General features: G+C 41.4%; 3 protein-coding genes across 3 annotated transcripts; 1 reads left to right on the forward strand and 2 right to left on the reverse strand.

Moving 5' to 3' along the window:
• Positions 1 to 172: 172 nt before the first annotated feature.
• Positions 173 to 5,533, reverse strand: LOC146982785 (intercellular adhesion molecule 5). The gene is made up of 12 exons (XM_085783955.1): positions 5,328 to 5,533; positions 4,451 to 4,714; positions 4,036 to 4,362; positions 3,596 to 3,901; positions 3,191 to 3,445; positions 2,632 to 2,952; positions 2,300 to 2,536; positions 1,978 to 2,202; positions 1,539 to 1,772; positions 1,223 to 1,447; positions 818 to 1,087; positions 173 to 683 (listed from the first exon to the last, which is right to left on the reverse strand). The coding sequence occupies exons 1-12, from the start codon at positions 5,377 to 5,379 to the stop codon at positions 484 to 486; spliced, it is 2,916 nt and encodes a 971-aa protein (XP_085640081.1). The 5' UTR covers positions 5,380 to 5,533; the 3' UTR covers positions 173 to 483.
• A 359-nt stretch (positions 5,534 to 5,892) lies between these two features.
• angptl6 (angiopoietin-like 6) lies at positions 5,893 to 10,149 on the reverse strand. The gene is made up of 7 exons (XM_085783957.1): positions 9,870 to 10,149; positions 8,784 to 9,280; positions 8,523 to 8,663; positions 8,217 to 8,424; positions 7,121 to 7,314; positions 6,681 to 6,951; positions 5,893 to 6,584 (listed from the first exon to the last, which is right to left on the reverse strand). Exons 2-7 carry the CDS (start codon positions 9,252 to 9,254, stop codon positions 6,400 to 6,402), a joined length of 1,470 nt encoding a protein of 489 aa, XP_085640083.1. The 5' UTR covers positions 9,255 to 9,280; positions 9,870 to 10,149; the 3' UTR covers positions 5,893 to 6,399.
• Positions 10,150 to 13,639: 3,490 nt separating this feature from the next.
• On the forward strand, positions 13,640 to 17,268 carry nr5a5 (nuclear receptor subfamily 5, group A, member 5). The gene is made up of 7 exons (XM_085783956.1): positions 13,640 to 13,875; positions 14,584 to 14,699; positions 14,892 to 15,033; positions 15,325 to 16,085; positions 16,259 to 16,378; positions 16,469 to 16,616; positions 16,791 to 17,268. The coding sequence occupies exons 1-7, from the start codon at positions 13,776 to 13,778 to the stop codon at positions 17,036 to 17,038; spliced, it is 1,635 nt and encodes a 544-aa protein (XP_085640082.1). The 5' UTR covers positions 13,640 to 13,775; the 3' UTR covers positions 17,039 to 17,268.
• Positions 17,269 to 17,319: the final 51 nt, after the last annotated feature.

Below are 17,319 nucleotides of genomic sequence, written 5' to 3' on the forward strand. Positions count from 1 at the left end.
AAACTCTGAAACACAATTAAGGCTTCACTGTGAAAGCAAAATAAAAGAATTGAAACCATTAAGATGACGAATGTTGAATAACAGGTTTGACTCACATTGTAAAGTATATGCAGTATGCAATGAATGAAGAGGACCCAATAGAAAAAAAACATTAGTTGACACGGTGTACAGCGTGACTTTATTAAAAAAAAAAAAAGATCAAAGCTAGGTTTAACTTTAAAAAGCCTAACAGGGTAAAAGCAACATTACAATGCACCTGCCTTCAGTCAGCAAAAAAAGACGCCGCCCTAGAACCACTTCCTCACACCCCTTTTATACAACAGGCATTTTTGGTAGTGGTGTAAACCTAGGACAGTGCCATACTGTACAAAAGTAGAGATTAATGGAAAATATTTATATGTAATTCTTTGAATGCAAGATAATTTGAACAGAATTATATGTTGAGGCCCCACATTCAGATATAAAAGTAATGTAATAAATATCCTAAGCAGCATTCATCCCATTGGATGTGGTGGTAGTCATAGGGATATGGATATCCTCCTTGCCTGTGTCAGTAGGAACAAAGTTATACTGTCCATGTTTTTTCTGACGGTTGAAATAGAGCCAGATGAGAAAGATGATGATTAAGACGATGAGGACAATTATCAACCACCATAGGAATGCAGGAATTCCATTGCTGTCATCTATAAGACAAAGAAGAAAAAACATAATATGAATATGCACCTCTCAATTATCCATGCATGAATATTTTTCTTTTCTCTATACATTGCAACATCAATATCAGTCATCACTTCTCTGTAGAGTTGGTAAAACTAACCTCTCATCGTCAGATTTACTTTTTTTGAATCTGTTCCAAATCCATTCGTGGCAACACACTTGTAAAAACCAGCATTGACGGACGTTGCTCCTGTGATACTGACAGTCCCAGTGCCCCCCCTTGTGGCGTTTTTTACATTATCAGCATGGATGTACTCCCAGTGGATCCTGGGTGCAGGTTTTCCTTCAGCACTGCATTTAAGAGTCACATTTTCTCCTGGGATCACCACCTGATTGGTGGAATCTATCATGTATTTTATCTCAGGGGGATCTGTGGAGAAGAAGACTGTGATTTGACCAGGGGAAGTAACAATATTGCAGGACTGAATTATAATCCAAAATCACTTATATTCAGTTACAAAACAACATGAAAGGCTATTTTTAAAATTCAAACATTGAAACTTACACATGACATCAACTTGAACTTCATGGCTGGCTGTTCCATATTTATTGTTTGCTATAAGTACGTATTTTCCACTATCATGCTTTCTCCACTGTGGTTGTTTAACCTCTTTTCCATCTTTCAACCAGGTGACGGTGGGTACTGGATTTCCTACTGGTTCACAACTAGTCTGGAACTTATCTTTCTCTTTTACTTCATAAAAACCATCACATGCGAATGAAGGTCCATCTGTGAATAAAAATAGTTTTCAGGATAAAATGCCAAGATTGTGTTTATCTGTGTTGTAATGAAATAGACAGTCAAGATCTGATGAACTCACATTCGACTGTGATATCAACATAGGTACTGGTCTTTCCAAGATGATTGGAAAATTCCACTTTGTAGATTCCTGAGTGGCTCCTGGTGAGAGGCTGAGACAAGTTGACCAGTTCTCCCTGATGGTACCACTGAACCTTGGGTGGAGGGTTCCCGTCCGCTTTACAAGTTAACATGTCCAATGTGAAGTTGTGCTCCACAACAGGGTCAGGAGTTGGACAACTCACCACTGGTTTATCTACAAATAAACACCAAGAGGATTAAAAGTGACCAAAAATCACATTAGTGATAATAATTGATCATTTTTCACAAATAAATGAATGGAAAACTCACAGTTCACATCAGCAATGTGAAATATGTTGCAGGATTGATTTATAATCCAAAATCACTTATATTCACTAGTTACAAAACAACATTTTTTAAATCCAAAGATTGAAACTTACACATGACATCAACTTCAACTTCGTGGCTGGCTGTTCCATATTTATTGTTTGCTTTAAGTACGTATTTTCCACTATCATGCTTTGTCCAGTGTTGTTGGTAAACCTCTTTTCCATCTTTAAACCAGGTGATGGTGGGTACTGGATTTCCTTCTGGTTTACAACTTGTCTCGAACTTATCATTCTCTTTAACTTCATAAAGACCCTCACATGCGAATGAAGGTCCATCTGTGAATAAAAAAAATAGTTTTCATGATAAATAATAGCCTACCAAGATTGTGTTTATCTGTGTTGTAATGAAATAGCTAAGATCTTATGAACTCACATTCAATTGTTATATCAACATCGGCACTGGCATTTCCAAGATGATTGGAAAATTCCACTTTGTATCTTCCTGAGTGGCTCCTGGTGAGAGGCTGAGACAAGTTGACCAGTTCTCCCTGATGGTACCACTGAACCTTGGGTGGAGGGTTCCCGTCCGCTTTACAAGTTAACATGGCCAATGTGAAGTTGTGCTCCACACCAGGGTAATGAGTTGGACAACTTTTCACCTGTGGTTTATCTACAAATAAACACCAAGAGGATTAAAACTGATGAAGAACCACATTAGGGATAATAATTGATCATTTTTAACAATGAAATGAATGGAAAACTCACAGTTCACATCGGGAATGTAAGGTTCTGAAGAAACAGTAGGGACAGGATTAGGTCCATTTGGTCCAAGGTGCAGCTCAGCTCTGCAGCTGATTTTTTTTCCATTCTCACCTCTTTTATGAACCAAAGTTAAGTTAGAGGACACATTAACTGGTTTCACACTCACGACATCAAACACTTCTGTCTTTATACTGTCATTGCCCTGGTACCACTTCACTTTGAGATTCTGCACTGGAACCACATTGATGAAGTCACACTTGAGCAGCCTCTTTTCGCCTTCCTCCACTACACCAGAGGGAAACTCAGTGATGATCTCTGGAGTGTCTGTAAATTAAGCAAATTAAAATAATTGGGAAAATTAAAAGACTTAACAATCTTTCCCAACATTACAACTAAATTTGAATAAGTATGCTTACAATTTGTATTAAAAAGCTTGCTGTTTTATAGCCAAACTCATGTTGTTGCCACATAAAAAAATATCACCATTGCTACTTAAACATCATCAAACATTTTGCAGGATAAAGACAGAAGATAATGTATGGTAGACAAACAGGATACTCACTGTAAACAGTCATGTTAAGTGACACAAGACACTGGTCATTATTGTTTTTTGTAATGTAGCACACTGGTGCGGTATCCCATAATTCTACTTTTTCAACTGTCCACGTGATAATAGCAACGTTTGGAGACCCTGCGCCTCCCTTTGGTGCCTCCCAGCCCAGTCTTGCAGGATTTGCGACTGATGTGCTGCAATTAACTGAAGCTGGCTCTCCTAGTTTAACCACAAGTTCAGCAGGAGTCAGTGTCAGGGGGCAACCTGTCAAAAGTAAAGATATTTCATCAGAGTTGAACTTTTAGAGCACAATTAATAGCCTATTAGTAATCCACACGTTGATATTGAAAAATTATATAATTACGTAATACATGCTGCTTCATATAGAAAAAAATGTAAAGGACAGAAGTGTACCCTGTGCCTGTGGTAGTGATTCCTCAGGCTTGGCTGTAACCTCAGCAGGTGCCATGGCATTTGTCACATTAACATGGAATTTTTTAGTTATTCTTCCCAGACCATTGGTCGCTGTGCAGGTGTAAGTTGAGTTGGCGTTCTCTGGATTAACAGACAAAATTTTTGTGTCCTCCGTCATATTCACCCCATCATGGACCCAATGAAATGTAGGATTGGGGTTACCCTCAGCATCACAATTCAGGGTGACATTGCCATCCTGTTTCATATCGACGACTTGAAGAGGTTCACTGTTGAGAGCAGGGGGATCTGAAGAGGCAAATGTGGTCTTTTTAATCAAATATTTTTGCATAACAGAGAACCACATTAAGTTGGGTTTTTGAATATAAATTGCAAATTTAAAAATGAAAAAATAATCTTTAAACAACACAGCGTTTACTCACATCTCACAGAAACACGGCGTGTCTCAGATAAAGCAGGACGTTTTGGTCCATCTGGCCCAAAGTCCAGCTGAGCCATGCAATTAAACTTAGCTCCATTATCTTTTCTGCTGATGTTGACAGTCAAAATATGTGACTCGCTCACAGGTGTTTTGGTGGTATTGGTGAAATGCTCTTCATGGATAATTTCATCGTCTTTGTACCACCTGACCACGAGGTTCTGAACTGGAGCAACATCAGTGATATCACACTGCAGTTGGTACTGTGTGCCTTCCCCCATGTCAACTGCATCATCATTTATCGCATACATAATGATGGAATCTGGATTTTCTGTCAAAAACAAAATTAGATCATTTAGTAAGGCTACTGTTTGATAAAGCTTTTCCACTCCATATTACCTATCTGAAATTTCACTTACTGTATACAGTGATTTCAAGGTCTTCCGTGCAGGTGTCAGTTCCATCCACTAATTTGCACTGGGGTCTTACATTCCAGTCCAACAGATCCAAATATAATTCCACAAAAGGATCTTCCGACTCCTTAGTTATGTTGCCAGCGGTCCAAGATATCCCATCATGTTCATTATCTTTCTTGCTGCAGTTTAGGAAGATGGTACTTCCAAATTCGGCTATAACCTCAGAAGAAGTCACATTAAGGACACCATCACATGAGCCGTCTGCATCTGTTGATGGATACAATTTTAAAGGTTGACTTTGCTGCACTCTGGTGGTTCATGTCATCACCACTTTTCAATGAAAAGAACAATATTGACCCAATTTACATGGAGGTATGTTTCAACCAGTCATAATATAATGCTCCTATCTAATAATAATGATAAATAATAATAATAATAATATACTTATATATGAGATTAACATTTGGGATAAGAATCAATGTAGTGGGATAGTCTGTTGAGATAGACATGTACGTTTAGGAGTCGTGACTGATATCCTGGTGTTAGTTAACAAAAAAGACACGTGGAAAGAAGATGCAGAAGAAAAAAGTCGATCCACCAAATCTGCTCTGTGCAGTTAGCATAGTTTACAATAGTATCACGAATACAGCGGATGTTTTTGACCACAAATAATATCACACCCGCCTCTCCCTGATAAGAGATCGAAAATGTTCTCAGTAAAGTAATGTTGCTAACAATTTGCACTACTGAAAGTATAGGCAAGCAAGAAGTTATTGCCCCAGGATTTTAACGTGTTTAATCTCTAACATGTTTAACACTCTCCTGAACATATCATATAACATTTAAGAAACACACAGAGGTATTGTAGAGCATCACTTACCACACTGTAAAAGCATGAGCATGAGGAGGCCCAACATCCTGAGAGACATCATGCTAGATCAGCATTGGAGAGGAAGGACGTGGTTGGAGGGGGGGAGATGTGTTTCAGGATGGTCCAAAGGATATCCAGCTCCAGGACCTGGATGAGATCAATGCAGAGCTGACCCTGGTGATGGTGATGATGACTGACTGCTGACAGTTGCACAAGAATGTAGGAAGATTGTGGTGTGACACGTAAGGGGGAAGTTCGACGCCCTATTGACAGGAACGGAAACGGAAACACCATAACCACAAGTCTGATGCTGAAACTGTTAGTTGGCCCTCCCATAAACTGTACTGTATGTGCCATTCAACTTTCACACAGCACAAATTTATTCAAAAGCATTTTGGAAATGCAAACACATTACCAACCCCATTCCTGTTCATCATCCATCCTGAAATTACCTGCAGTAAACACATGTTCAATGAAGCTGCACCTGAACTGGCAGGTCCAGGCAATCCTTAAACTCTGCATCATGTGGGCTGGGCGCAATGAGGGGCGGGAGGCTTGTTTTTCTTTGTATGTTGCCATTTATTGTCTGAACAGGAACAGAATATTCATGGGTCAGCTAGACAGTTGGCTTGTTGCACGTGTGTCTCGCTCTCTCTCACAGTACACTACAAAAGAACAGGAAGTTGCTTAAGCACTTTAGCCGTAGATGAAAGAATGCAAAACGCCATTATTTCAACATTTTAGCATGTAAAATGTACAGCAACCCACTCAAAACTCTTCTCATTTACATTTACATAAATCACAAATCACAGTGCAGTATATGTCCATACAGTAATGTCACACATAGGGATATTAATACACAATATTCAAAAACAATGCTACACTTGGCAGCTCACCTTTAGCACATTTGTCATGAACTCAAAGCTGCCAGTGGCAGTCATCTACTATGACAATTGAAGCGAGTGGAATCGCATACAATTCCAACTATTACATGTGTAAATACACATTGTTTTCCATCTTCCACACACATTGAGAATCATCCATATCATGTTTCCTTACGTGTCTGTCCACTATGCAAATATTATGTAGTTTTGATCATCATGGAAACTCGTTTGAGAGAGTAAGACCCTCCGTGGAACTCTGCCCAGTAGACCCCATCTTGGTAGCGGCTGCGATAGTGTCCACCCCGATACCACACGCCATTCAGATTGGAGTGGGCACACATGTGGTACCACCAGCCTCCTTTCTGGTAATGAGCACAATTACCTGACGACACAACAGAGGAATGGAAGAGGTTACTATGAGCAAAAGTCACTATGTCAACAGGGGGCTGAATAACAGCAGGGAGTGGGGAGAGCAAACCTGTGTAGCTGTCCTTGTCTCGATCAAGAGTGGTGAAGGCCTTGTTGTTGTGCCAAGAGAGGGAGTCCCCTGCAGTACCCTGGTATTGTCCTAGTCGCAGTCGGTACCAGTCAGTCTCTGGTTCCAGGTGGAAGCTGTCATACTCAGCAAATGCCTGTCGGCCCTGCCAGTCCTCAAGGACAACCCGAAGCTTGTATTGGGCCTGTTTGGTCAGCCAGTAGAGATGCTCCAAGCCTAGCCAATACTCTCCATCTAGATTCCCAAAGCCATGCTGTAAGAGATCAACAAGCAAACAAAAAAAATATTCATTTGGTGTTAGAGTTGGCTCATTTGCATTAATAGTTCTATTTTTTATAAGGTTTGTGATGTTTCTGTACCAGTCTACCCTCCAGACTGAAATATCTATGAGACTGCTGTGAAATTAATCTGCATGAAATCACCTTATACTGTTCCCAAGTCCTGAAGAAGTTGACTGACCCATCCTGTCTTCTCTGGATGACCGTCCAGCCCCCATGAGCATTAGTCTGCTCACACCAAGCCTGCATTAGGCGGTTCGCACTCTGCGGGCGGAGCAGGTAGATCCCACTGGCGGTCTCACCTGATTCCAACACATGCTGACAGTCCCGCCATGGGCCTTGGAAAATATGAGTGAGAAACATAGAAACATGGAAACATAGAGATAATATAATATTATTATCTACTATCAAGTCATAGTATTATGTGTTAAATAGTATTGAATATATTGTTGTTAATGTCAAACTGTCATTTTTCTTTCTGATAATCTATTTTGTGCCAAAATTGTTACACACTTTAACCCAGTTGTGGTAATTTGGGTTTAAAAAAAAGTGTCTAAAAGTGCAAGAGGATGTTTTTTTTTTGTTGGTTTTTTTGGAATTTTGTTTGTTTTATGGCAAGGAAGATCTCATCATCACTGCAGCTTCAACTTATCTGTTTATAACGGAGGGCATTTTTTCCCAACGCATGTTCAGTGTCTCATGTCACAGTGATAAGACGAGCACAGGAATCTGCACATAGAAAATGTATACATAGAGGAAGCTCTTAAGTGATAACGCCCAGTAGTACACATTCACATAAACACGATGTCGTAAGTGTGAAAGAGCCATGCAATGTGGTCTTTCATCAAAGCTTTGGGGAATGTTGAGTCACACTCTTTTTCTGCTTACTTGTTGAAGGGACTCTTAAAATCCTCTACTTGGTCACGTCAGACATCCCAGCTGTGGTTTGAAGCAGCAGTTTCGTTTAAAATACTCACAAATACTGGGGTTCATACGTGTGTGCTTACTGTGTCTTCATTATAAAGCCCTCTCTGTTCTGATAAGAGCTGTTAGCTGGTTTTGACATTGTTTAGGCATTCCCAGAGAGACAGAGCTCCCACCATCAGGTCACTGACTCCCTCAGCTTCTGCTGCTTATCTAAGCTATTTAATAACCCTGACAGAAGATTGGCACACATATACACACACATGTTAGTCTGATCAAGTACTTCTGCTAAATGACATGTTTGGCATAGATGTACCTGGAGCCTTTGTGACAGGCAAACTAATGAAAGGAGGCTCTGTAGGAGTGTGAGCTGTAGTGACGGGGAGGGAACGAACTCCCCCTGTTTTTTCCTGCTGGTGTGGAGAAGCACTTTGGTCCCTTTGAACATCATTGGTCATTTGGTTGGCTTCTGAGCTGTAATTAGGATGCACGTTAGAGTGGTTTTTTGCTGGTTCAGTCATCACCTGTGCGGACCAACACAAAAACAGCACACCCTTCTCAGTTCCTTTGTACAAATACAGCACAAAATTGTAACGTGCAGACCATGGTTTTTGTTCCCTACCAGAGAGGACTGGTGGGTGGAGTCCTTGCACTGGCACTGCTTCTCCAGGCGAGCGATAAACTGGTTCTGGGAGCTCATCATGGATGTGAGGGCTCCATATTTCTTTTCCAGCTCTCTGTAATTATTAGACACCTGCAATGCCTGGGATGTTCAACCCATAGAAGACACAGGATGAGTTTGATGATGATGATTAGCATAAGATCAAGCTTTGCATCATTTGACATAATGAAACAACAACAATGACTACAGTTCTCTTCTCACCTGTGTTGTAGCGTTTAGCAGGAGGTTTTCCACCCTTTGCTGCTCCAAAGCTTGGTCTTTTTTGTGTATGACTTCATGTAGCAGCTGGGCATAGAGCTGTGCAATGCGAGAATTCATACCATTACTCTCTTTGCGCAGGGCTCTTATCTCTAGGGCAAGGGCCCCCTCCTGATCCAGCTGGCCCCGGAGCCTCTCCAACTGTTCCTGCTGTCTTTTTAGCTCTGCTCGCAGCACTGCCACCTCAGAGTGGTTTGTAGTGGCAGACTGCGTGTTGAGACACAGTGCCCCTGTCAGCTTTTGCTGAGGAACAATGAAGGTGTAGGAACAACGACCTCCTTTTGTGTCTGAAGATCGGGATGAACGTTTCTGAGTGTTTTCTCCATTGGCTCCTTCCTTCCGCGCTGCAGCCTCTGGTATGTCCAGACAAAGTGTTAGGAACAGAGTCAGACCTATTGTCAGTCTCTTCTCCATTAATCTGTTCAACTTCTCAGGACACGCTGGTGGTGGAGGAGAGGACATGATCAGAAATACCAGCAGTAACATCATATATCACCTGATAAACTTTGATTTTGCGGTTGTCATTCAGAAACATCGACATAAAGATATAAACTTTGCATTCATAGGAAATGGAAAAATGCGTTGTGGGCCTTGACTGCCTGCCAGATGTTTCCTTGCAAAGTGAAAGTACACACATTTCCCCCTGGCTGGAATTTATTAGCAGGTCAACACTGATGAGACAACAGTCAACACAAACCAGCCAGAATCAACACACCTCCATCTCACGGTCAACAGACGGGTCAGCTCCACACACTACCACAATAACCATGGTCAATACTATAAATGAATGAACCCAAATAAGTCAACATCGCCTTCTTTCACAAAAATCTCCCGCTTAACTTTCATCACTGACAGAAACAATAGTAATCCATGTCAAACTTTTTTTTTCTAAAACAAATCAGTGGCCTGTTGCTCAGTGTTCTATTTGAAAATATATAAGTATCATTTAGATTTGACTTGGAAGTTATAACCAGTGCAACTAAAGTACTGTAGAGTATACTGAAAAAGAATATTTTGTAGCCTACTTACTGCTTCAGCTGAAAGGTGTTTAAGCGTCTTTGCTCTCCTCCAAAGTGTAGCATCAGCTCCCAGGACCCACGAATGTAAAATCAATCCTGACACATTTTAAAAAATCACATGTTCTTAGATCAAGTCACATAGCCGATATAAGTCGCTTATTCCAAATGAGAGGTCATCAGTGTGGAGAAATATTTGGATCACAAATTAACATTTAGGATAAACAGAAGAACATCCAGGTTTTTTTTCAGTAGCTAGACCTACTCTCTGGGAATTCTGCTCCAGGATCTGTGAGGGGACTGGGAGAGACAACTAATTACAAACCATCCAAATGGCACCGCCTCCCTGGTGTTTATCAGGGTGCTCAGTGCAGGGGTCACAGTATGTCCCCTCCCTTTGCCCGCAACCTCTCCTGCCACATGGCTTTGTTCAGACTGCAGCCTGCTGTGATTCTTTTGCAAATCTGATCAGAATCCGATTTTACTGACTGACAGTCCACATTACAGGCTACTGCAAGTAATCAGGTCTGCATGTGTCCATGTTGCGTGTGTTATCCACAATGATTTCTATGGTAACAGGCTACGCCAAGAAATAAACCAACAGTGGGTTTGTTTCTGTTCCAAGCCATGTGGAGCCACAGCTCAAAATAGTCTGTCAACTGCAAGGAAGCAACAGCAACTGATGAGTCATCATGTGCTGTGGAAGTTTGACGAACATTGTGTCACTCACATTTCCTGGGAGATAGAGCATGATTTGTCGGTGTTGGTCGTTAAACATGCCATCGTTATTGTTGTTTTGGTTCTTGTGACACATAGGACACTGCAAAATCCTATTTGAGAAACCGCTTGTTCACATTGAAACAGATCTGTTTATTGAGACCAATAAAAATCGGATCTCATGTGGTTTTTGGCTGTTCAGACTGTCCAAAAAATCAAACTCTCTGGATATGCTAAAATGCTAAAAATCCGATTTGGAATGGCAGTGTGAACAAGGCCTATATCACATTTAGATTGACTAAAGCAATGAGGCCTATAACATGAGTCGTGAAGTTTATGTAATTTTTTTCCAAATACTGCTTAATTCATAATGATTCATTCATTATACAGGAAAATCATTGAAAAGTAACTAAATAGCAACTGTTAAATGTAAACCTGTAGTGAAGTAGAAGTAAAATACTGAGGTAAATGATGTGAATCAAACCTGCAACATTCAAATGTCTGCACCTAAGTTGACACCAGAACTTAGTTTTACGTTTCATTTTTACTGTATCTCCCCATAGCCTATCAGTTTGAGCTTAATTTCCTTCCCTTTCACACGGTGTGCTGCGGACAGGGTTGCTATGGCTTTCTGTTTTGACACTGTTTTGTGCACCGACTTCTGTGGGTTTTTCTGCACTCAGTCCTACTAGTGTTCACACCCACACCAGCCTACATTGTTCCATCCTGAGTAGGTTCTCTTAGCAACTGCAGTTGTCCAAATATCATATCTACCACTGAAAGCACTCATCTTTGCCTTTCAGTCATGAGGGCGAGACTTTTCACAGAAGTTGAGTGAGCTGTATGATAATCCACAACTATCATAGCAACGGACCTGTGGTGCATTTACACCTACTGGTGTAAAAACAGGTTTAGTCTAACATGAATCACATGTGTTTGCTGTCATCTACTGGTCACAATTAAGAATTGCATGCATTGTTTGTCTCATTTGTGATTTGTGAGTGATTTAAGTTTTAAAGTCTTTTATTTATTTATTTGACACAAAAAGGGGTTTTCAGGGAAGGACGTGTTTTGTCCAGTATGAATCAGTGAGTGATCATTAACAGTGAGTAAATCCTTGGTTGGCTCACTCTGTAGGCTACTGTATGCATTCTTAAACATACATTTTATCCATCTTCAATGCAGCCCATTAAATTATAAACAAAACTTTAAAGCAAATTTCAGTCATCCACTCAATTACATATATCATTTAGGTTCCCTATCCTTATGTGTGGTCTAAAAGATTCTCAAGACAAAATAAACCTTCGCCTTTGTCCAATTAGTTTTTGAGTGTAAAGTCAGGAAGAATATCTAGATTGCTTTAAAGGTAATTACATAAAAGATATACTTAATATAAAATGCAACTGTGTACTTCATCTGACAATTCTCAAATTTCCACTCTGGCCAGTAGATGTCACACTAAGCACAAGTAACATCAAAGCATGAACTCAAACTATTTTTGTTGAGGGGGGTAAACTCTAAACTGTACCTCCAAACAGCACAGGGTCATTTATTTATTTGTGTAAACAGGATATTAAAGCTTGGGCGAATGTTACAGGAGCTAGAAAGGATGCTGAAAATAGAGAGAGGACTATTTTATTGATGAGTGTCATAGTCCTTTTACAAGCTAATGTGCAGGTGCCATAACCATCCACCCTTGAACTGCGCTTTGACGTCACCTTGAGCTTCATTAGAGCTACCTGTGCCAATTGGGCTTTTGAATTGCACCTTATCACACCAAGCACTGCCAGTAGGCTATGACACAATATGCTCACACTAATATTGTAGTGCACTAACGCAATGTTTTGGGGTTTCATTGCCCTTTGCTTGATATATTTACCAAGTTAGTTGTATTTTACTTGAGAATACAGGTAGTGATACTCAACATCTCTTTTACCTTTTATACTTCCACTGCTCTATTTCAGTGGAAAATGTTGTAGACAAACTTACAGTTTTTTTCACAATGTGCTCAACAAAGCCGAGGGACTTACCGAATTCTGACCCTCTGAGTAAGGTCAGTCCCAGCCAGCTTCCCTGTTACTCCAACACAACATTTTGAGCCGATTTCAGGAGAAAAGCAGAAGTGCCTCCTTCTTTTTAGCTTGTGAGGGTTTCCAAATTTACTGTAGAAAACCAACCCAACTAAAGTCAGACAACCACACACATAGATAACTTTATGTGATTGCAGTTAGGATAATATAAATTGTAAGCCTGAGTTTGGGAAGTAAAGTCTCAACCAGTAAAGACGTTAGGGGAAATCCCCATGGCAACCTCTGAAGGCAGACTGACACAGGTGTTTTAAATCAAATTATTAGCAACATCTAGGATGTTAGTGGTGTTTATCATGGTTCTCTCAAAATTTCTGGAAGGAAAAAAATTCTAGTTTATAATGTAGTCGTTGCAGTATTGCATTTGGAGTATGAAAGCACCAGTATTGAATCCTGGAGTCTGTGTGTTTATTTTTTTGTAAATCTATTTCATAATGTTCATTTTTATGTGTCACATAAAAACTTAGAATCTATCAACATTTTTAGACTACTTCTCATTGGAGTAGCCTCCTGAATTTGAGGGGAAACATCAAGACCTCAAGAAAGTTCAGTTCCCTCCATGTCCTTCTTGCTCTCATGAGATAATAGGACCTGGATGAATGAAAATCTTCACAGACACACTGATAAAACATGCTTATAGTGGAGTTTTTTTTTTTTTTTTTTACACTGCAGAGACACATAGTACATCATGACAATGCATAAACTAACATGGAATTTGATTGGCTTTAGTTTTGACAGGGATTAATCTTCAGTGGACTCTTATCTTATCAGTTGTGCTCCAGGATGGCCCAATGATAGCGAAGTGATTTCACTACAGTAGGAATCCAGCAGGTGGCTATCTGACTGTCTGCAATGGAGGGGCTGGCTGGTTGGTTGGCTGGCTTGCTGACTGACTGACTGGCTGGGTAGGAGTGCCAGTCAGGAGAGGTTTTATGACACCCACTATTGATCAAAGTCCATCTGTGGGCCTCAAACAACCATCAGTCCACCGGGGCTGTTGGGGCTGTTGGGGCTGTTGGGCCTGCCTGCGGTGTCTGCCTGTCTGGTCTCCTGATCTCTGCGACAATGAAGATCAGGCTGGACTGACTGTGGAGTTGAGGTCCCCACCAACCAGAATGGACCTACCTGGTTATCACCCACAGCTGCCCCAACCTCTTGTCCACCACCATGCCAGCTATCAAGACGATCTGTTGAGTTTGGAGGGGTCCTCAACATGTGAGTGCTCAATGGACGTGCACAACTGTTTGATAATATCTTTTAAGGTTAGGCATAAGAAGATATTGTTTGTACTCGTACAGTGTTATAACTGTGTCTATATTTTAAATGTCATGTCAAGTAGAAGAGTATATGGAAATGTAAATCAAATATGTGTGTAAGTACCAACACATTTACATAACACATATTCGAAGCCCACTCAGGGCTAGTAGAAGACATTTGTCTCCTTCGCATGAAAATAAAGAAGAAGAGGAAGCAAGAATTAAGATGATTTACCATGCTGTGCTATGGTTTTCCATTTGGGAGACTAGTACCTGTGAGAGTCATAACCAGTGAAATCTGGTGAATTATGTAAGGGTCATATCCGCGAACACAGTCAAGCAAATCAAGAAGAGTGATAAGGTGTTTCATTCTCTCATTCTCTCGGCAGCTGAGCAATAAACTTCATTAGATGACACACTTACATGTCAGTCCAATCTCCTCAACCAGTTCAGCTATATTGAACTTTCCCTCTCATGGCTGATGTGAAATATGATCTGTGCTGGTGCAAAACTGAAGTATGGTGTTGTATTTTTTGTTTGTATATAGTCTTTGTTCCCAGCAAAAGCAGTAACACACAGTAGTCCGTCCGTTGCTACATTGATCTGCTTCATTGGTTGTGTCATACTGTACATTTGATTTAATGATGACTGTGGTGTCCACCTGCAGCTCAGGAGTCAAAGCCAGAGCTGGATGGTAGACCAGAGTCAGAAGAGAGCTGTCCTGTCTGTGGAGACAAAGTGTCAGGATATCACTATGGCCTGCTCACCTGTGAAAGCTGCAAGGTAAGAGACAGGATTTGCACACCTCATGTATTTACTAACTGCACCATACAGCCCATTGGTGTTGTTGTATACACCAAATGGCCATAGTCATCTTGAGAATTAATTTGTTTTTTTTCTCTGTATGATTCATTATTCATATTGTCTTGTAATGTGCAGTAAATTATATCTTATTTTTTCTCTCTCTCCCTGCAGGGCTTCTTTAAACGCTCAGTGCAGAATAACAAGAATTACACCTGTGCAGAACAGCAGAACTGCCCCGTGAACCTCTCCCAGAGGAAACGCTGTCCTTTCTGCCGCTTTCAGAAGTGTTTGGCAGTGGGCATGAAAAAAGAAGGTAGGTACCCCCACCCATCCTGCTCATCCACACAAATACACTCACGCATTTGGACACATAATTGTGCTTCATTGCGACATGCCTGGTGTTCCACTGACATGTATGGTCTTCTCTCCCATATGACTTATCTAAGACGTTATAAACCAGTGTAGGACTGCCTGTAATGACCCAGATATTATCAGTTTGTCAAAGTTGAATGGACACACAGACCTTTATGGTTGAAATCACCAATGCCTTCATCTGAAATCATGTTGTGAAGCCTTAACAATTTGTCTCATGTCCTGTCAACAGCTGTGAGAGCAGATCGCATGAGAGGTGGCAGGAATAAATTTGGCCCTCTGTATCGCCGGGACAGGCAGATGAAACAGCAAAAGGTGTATCACCAGGCTAACACTGCTCCCTACAGGAACAAGATGGAAACCACACAAACAAACCAGCATACAGTTTCAAGTGATCTTCACCTAATGAGCAGTGACGCAAGTGCTTCACTTTCCTCTGATTCCTTTCATCAGCTCCACATGTATTCCCCCGGCATGGGGCAGTCAGGAGCGTCTATGCCTCTGGACTGCACGATGAACACAGACAGGATGCTCACTTCTCCATCTTTGCCCTGCCCTGGACATTATCACTGCACATTTCCCGGATTTGTCCATGACAAAGGAGAAATGGATTTTAGCTACAGCCCAGCTCCTGCTACCAGCTACCAAATGCACCCAGTCCCAAGCAATTCAGTCACACCAAGAAGCACACCAGCATCATCCCCTTGCCCAACACCAAGTGCAACCACCCCGCTCTACCAAGCTCTCATCCAGTCCTCAGACACCCCCCCAACGGCCACTGGTGGTGCCAGTTTTCTAAGCCAACTCCTGGAGGGGGAGCAGGATGAGAGCCAGCTGTGCGCCAAGGTCCTTGCCAGCCTGCAGAGAGAACAGGCCAGCCGGGGAAAGCACGATCGCCTAAATACATTCAGCATCATGTGCAAAATGGCTGACCAGACTCTGTTTGGGCTGGTGGAGTGGGCCAGGAACACAGCGCTTTTCAAGGAGCTCAAGGTAATAATGAACCATGTAGTCATGGAGTCCAGTGTTACTTGATCCTTTTTGCAAACAGCTATATGAACACACCTATACCATTTACACTTTTCTGTGTTGGATGTTTACTGGGGTTAAAGGTTGTATCCTCTAATTTGCTGCTTCATCAGACCAACCTTTTATAATTTGCCTAGGTGGAGGATCAGATGGTGCTGCTGCAGAGCTGCTGGAGTGAGTTGCTGGTCCTGGATCACCTCTGCAGACAGGTGACCTACGGTAAAGAGGGCTGCATATATCTGGTCACAGGACAACAGGTAAAGTTGAACACATTCTGCACAAGAGACTGAATTCAAAATGTCTTTGGATTGTACTGTTTGTAATTAATACCGCTCATTCTGGTGCAGATTGAGGTGGCGAACATCGTCACTCAGGCCGGAGTGATGCTGAATAGCCTGGTATCAAGGACCCAAGACCTGGTGTCCAAACTGAAGTCACTTCAGTTAGACAAGCATGAGTTTGTCTGTCTCAAGTATTTGGTGCTGTTCAACCCCGGTGAGCTTTTCCTTTTCAATGAGTAAACAGTAGCATCTCTACAGAAGTAACATATTTAGTTTTAACATTGATTACATTTGCAACCTTCATTCATTTTTCTGGCCATGATAATGACAAGCTTCTGTTTACATGGACTGTGTGTATAATACATGTATCTTCTTTGTGTTCTTCTAGATGTGAAGTCTGTGCAAAGCCGCAGGCAGGTGGAGCAAACTCAAGAGAGGGTGAACAGGGCCCTGATGGAGCACACCCAGCGGTCTCATCCAGGACACTCAGACAAATTCGGCCAGCTGCTGCTCCGGCTGCCAGAGGTACGCAGCATCAGCTTGCAAGTTGAAGAGTATCTGTACCAGCGCCACCTTCTGGGAGACTTGCCCTGCAACTCTCTGCTTACCGAGATGCTGCACACCAAACACAACTGAAAAGGAGATGCTGTGAAGTTTTGCACCTCCTTTGTTAACCTGTGCCATTACTTTTGCCAAGTTCCCATTATAAACAGTATTAGCACAGACACAGAGCCAAGTCATGTTTTGTTTTGTTTTTGTTATGGTCAGTATTTAGATTCAAGCACTGCCATGATGTTTTTAGAAACCAGGAAGAACTTGTGTTCCGACACGAAAGCATCATTGAATAAAGAAATTTGGTTTTGCATTTTCCTACACGTGTTGTTTTTTAAATTCTAATAACAAACAATGGTAGTGCA

Source organism: Trachurus japonicus, chromosome 8 (genome assembly GCF_045865225.1).
Source record: "Trachurus japonicus isolate A0001 chromosome 8, Traja_1.0".
Lineage (NCBI taxonomy): Eukaryota > Metazoa > Chordata > Actinopteri > Carangiformes > Carangidae > Trachurus > Trachurus japonicus.

What these genes read in the sequence shown, in the direction of transcription:
- LOC146982785 (XM_085783955.1), bottom strand. Translation starts at nt 5,379, where the DNA reads ATGATGTCTCTCAGGATGTTGGGCCTCCTCATGCTCATGCTTTTACAG. An exon ending in GCTCATGCTTTTACAGTGTG is followed by an intron (nt 4,715 to 5,327) that starts GTAAGTGATGCT and finishes ATCCATCAACAG; the next exon opens with ATGCAGACGGCTCATGTGAT. An exon ending in ACTTAACATGACTGTTTACA is followed by an intron (nt 2,953 to 3,190) that starts GTGAGTATCCTG and finishes CTTAATTTACAG; the next exon opens with ACACTCCAGAGATCATCACT.
- angptl6 (XM_085783957.1), bottom strand. Translation starts at nt 9,254, where the DNA reads ATGGAGAAGAGACTGACAATAGGTCTGACTCTGTTCCTAACACTTTGT. An exon ending in GCCTGTCACAAAGGCTCCAG is followed by an intron (nt 7,315 to 8,216) that starts GTACATCTATGC and finishes ATATTTTCCAAG; the next exon opens with GCCCATGGCGGGACTGTCAG. An exon ending in AGACAAGGACAGCTACACAG is followed by an intron (nt 6,585 to 6,680) that starts GTTTGCTCTCCC and finishes TTGTGTCGTCAG; the next exon opens with GTAATTGTGCTCATTACCAG.
- nr5a5 (XM_085783956.1), top strand. Translation starts at nt 13,776, where the DNA reads ATGGACCTACCTGGTTATCACCCACAGCTGCCCCAACCTCTTGTCCAC. An exon ending in AGTGGGCATGAAAAAAGAAG is followed by an intron (nt 15,034 to 15,324) that starts GTAGGTACCCCC and finishes TCCTGTCAACAG; the next exon opens with CTGTGAGAGCAGATCGCATG. An exon ending in CGCTTTTCAAGGAGCTCAAG is followed by an intron (nt 16,086 to 16,258) that starts GTAATAATGAAC and finishes TAATTTGCCTAG; the next exon opens with GTGGAGGATCAGATGGTGCT.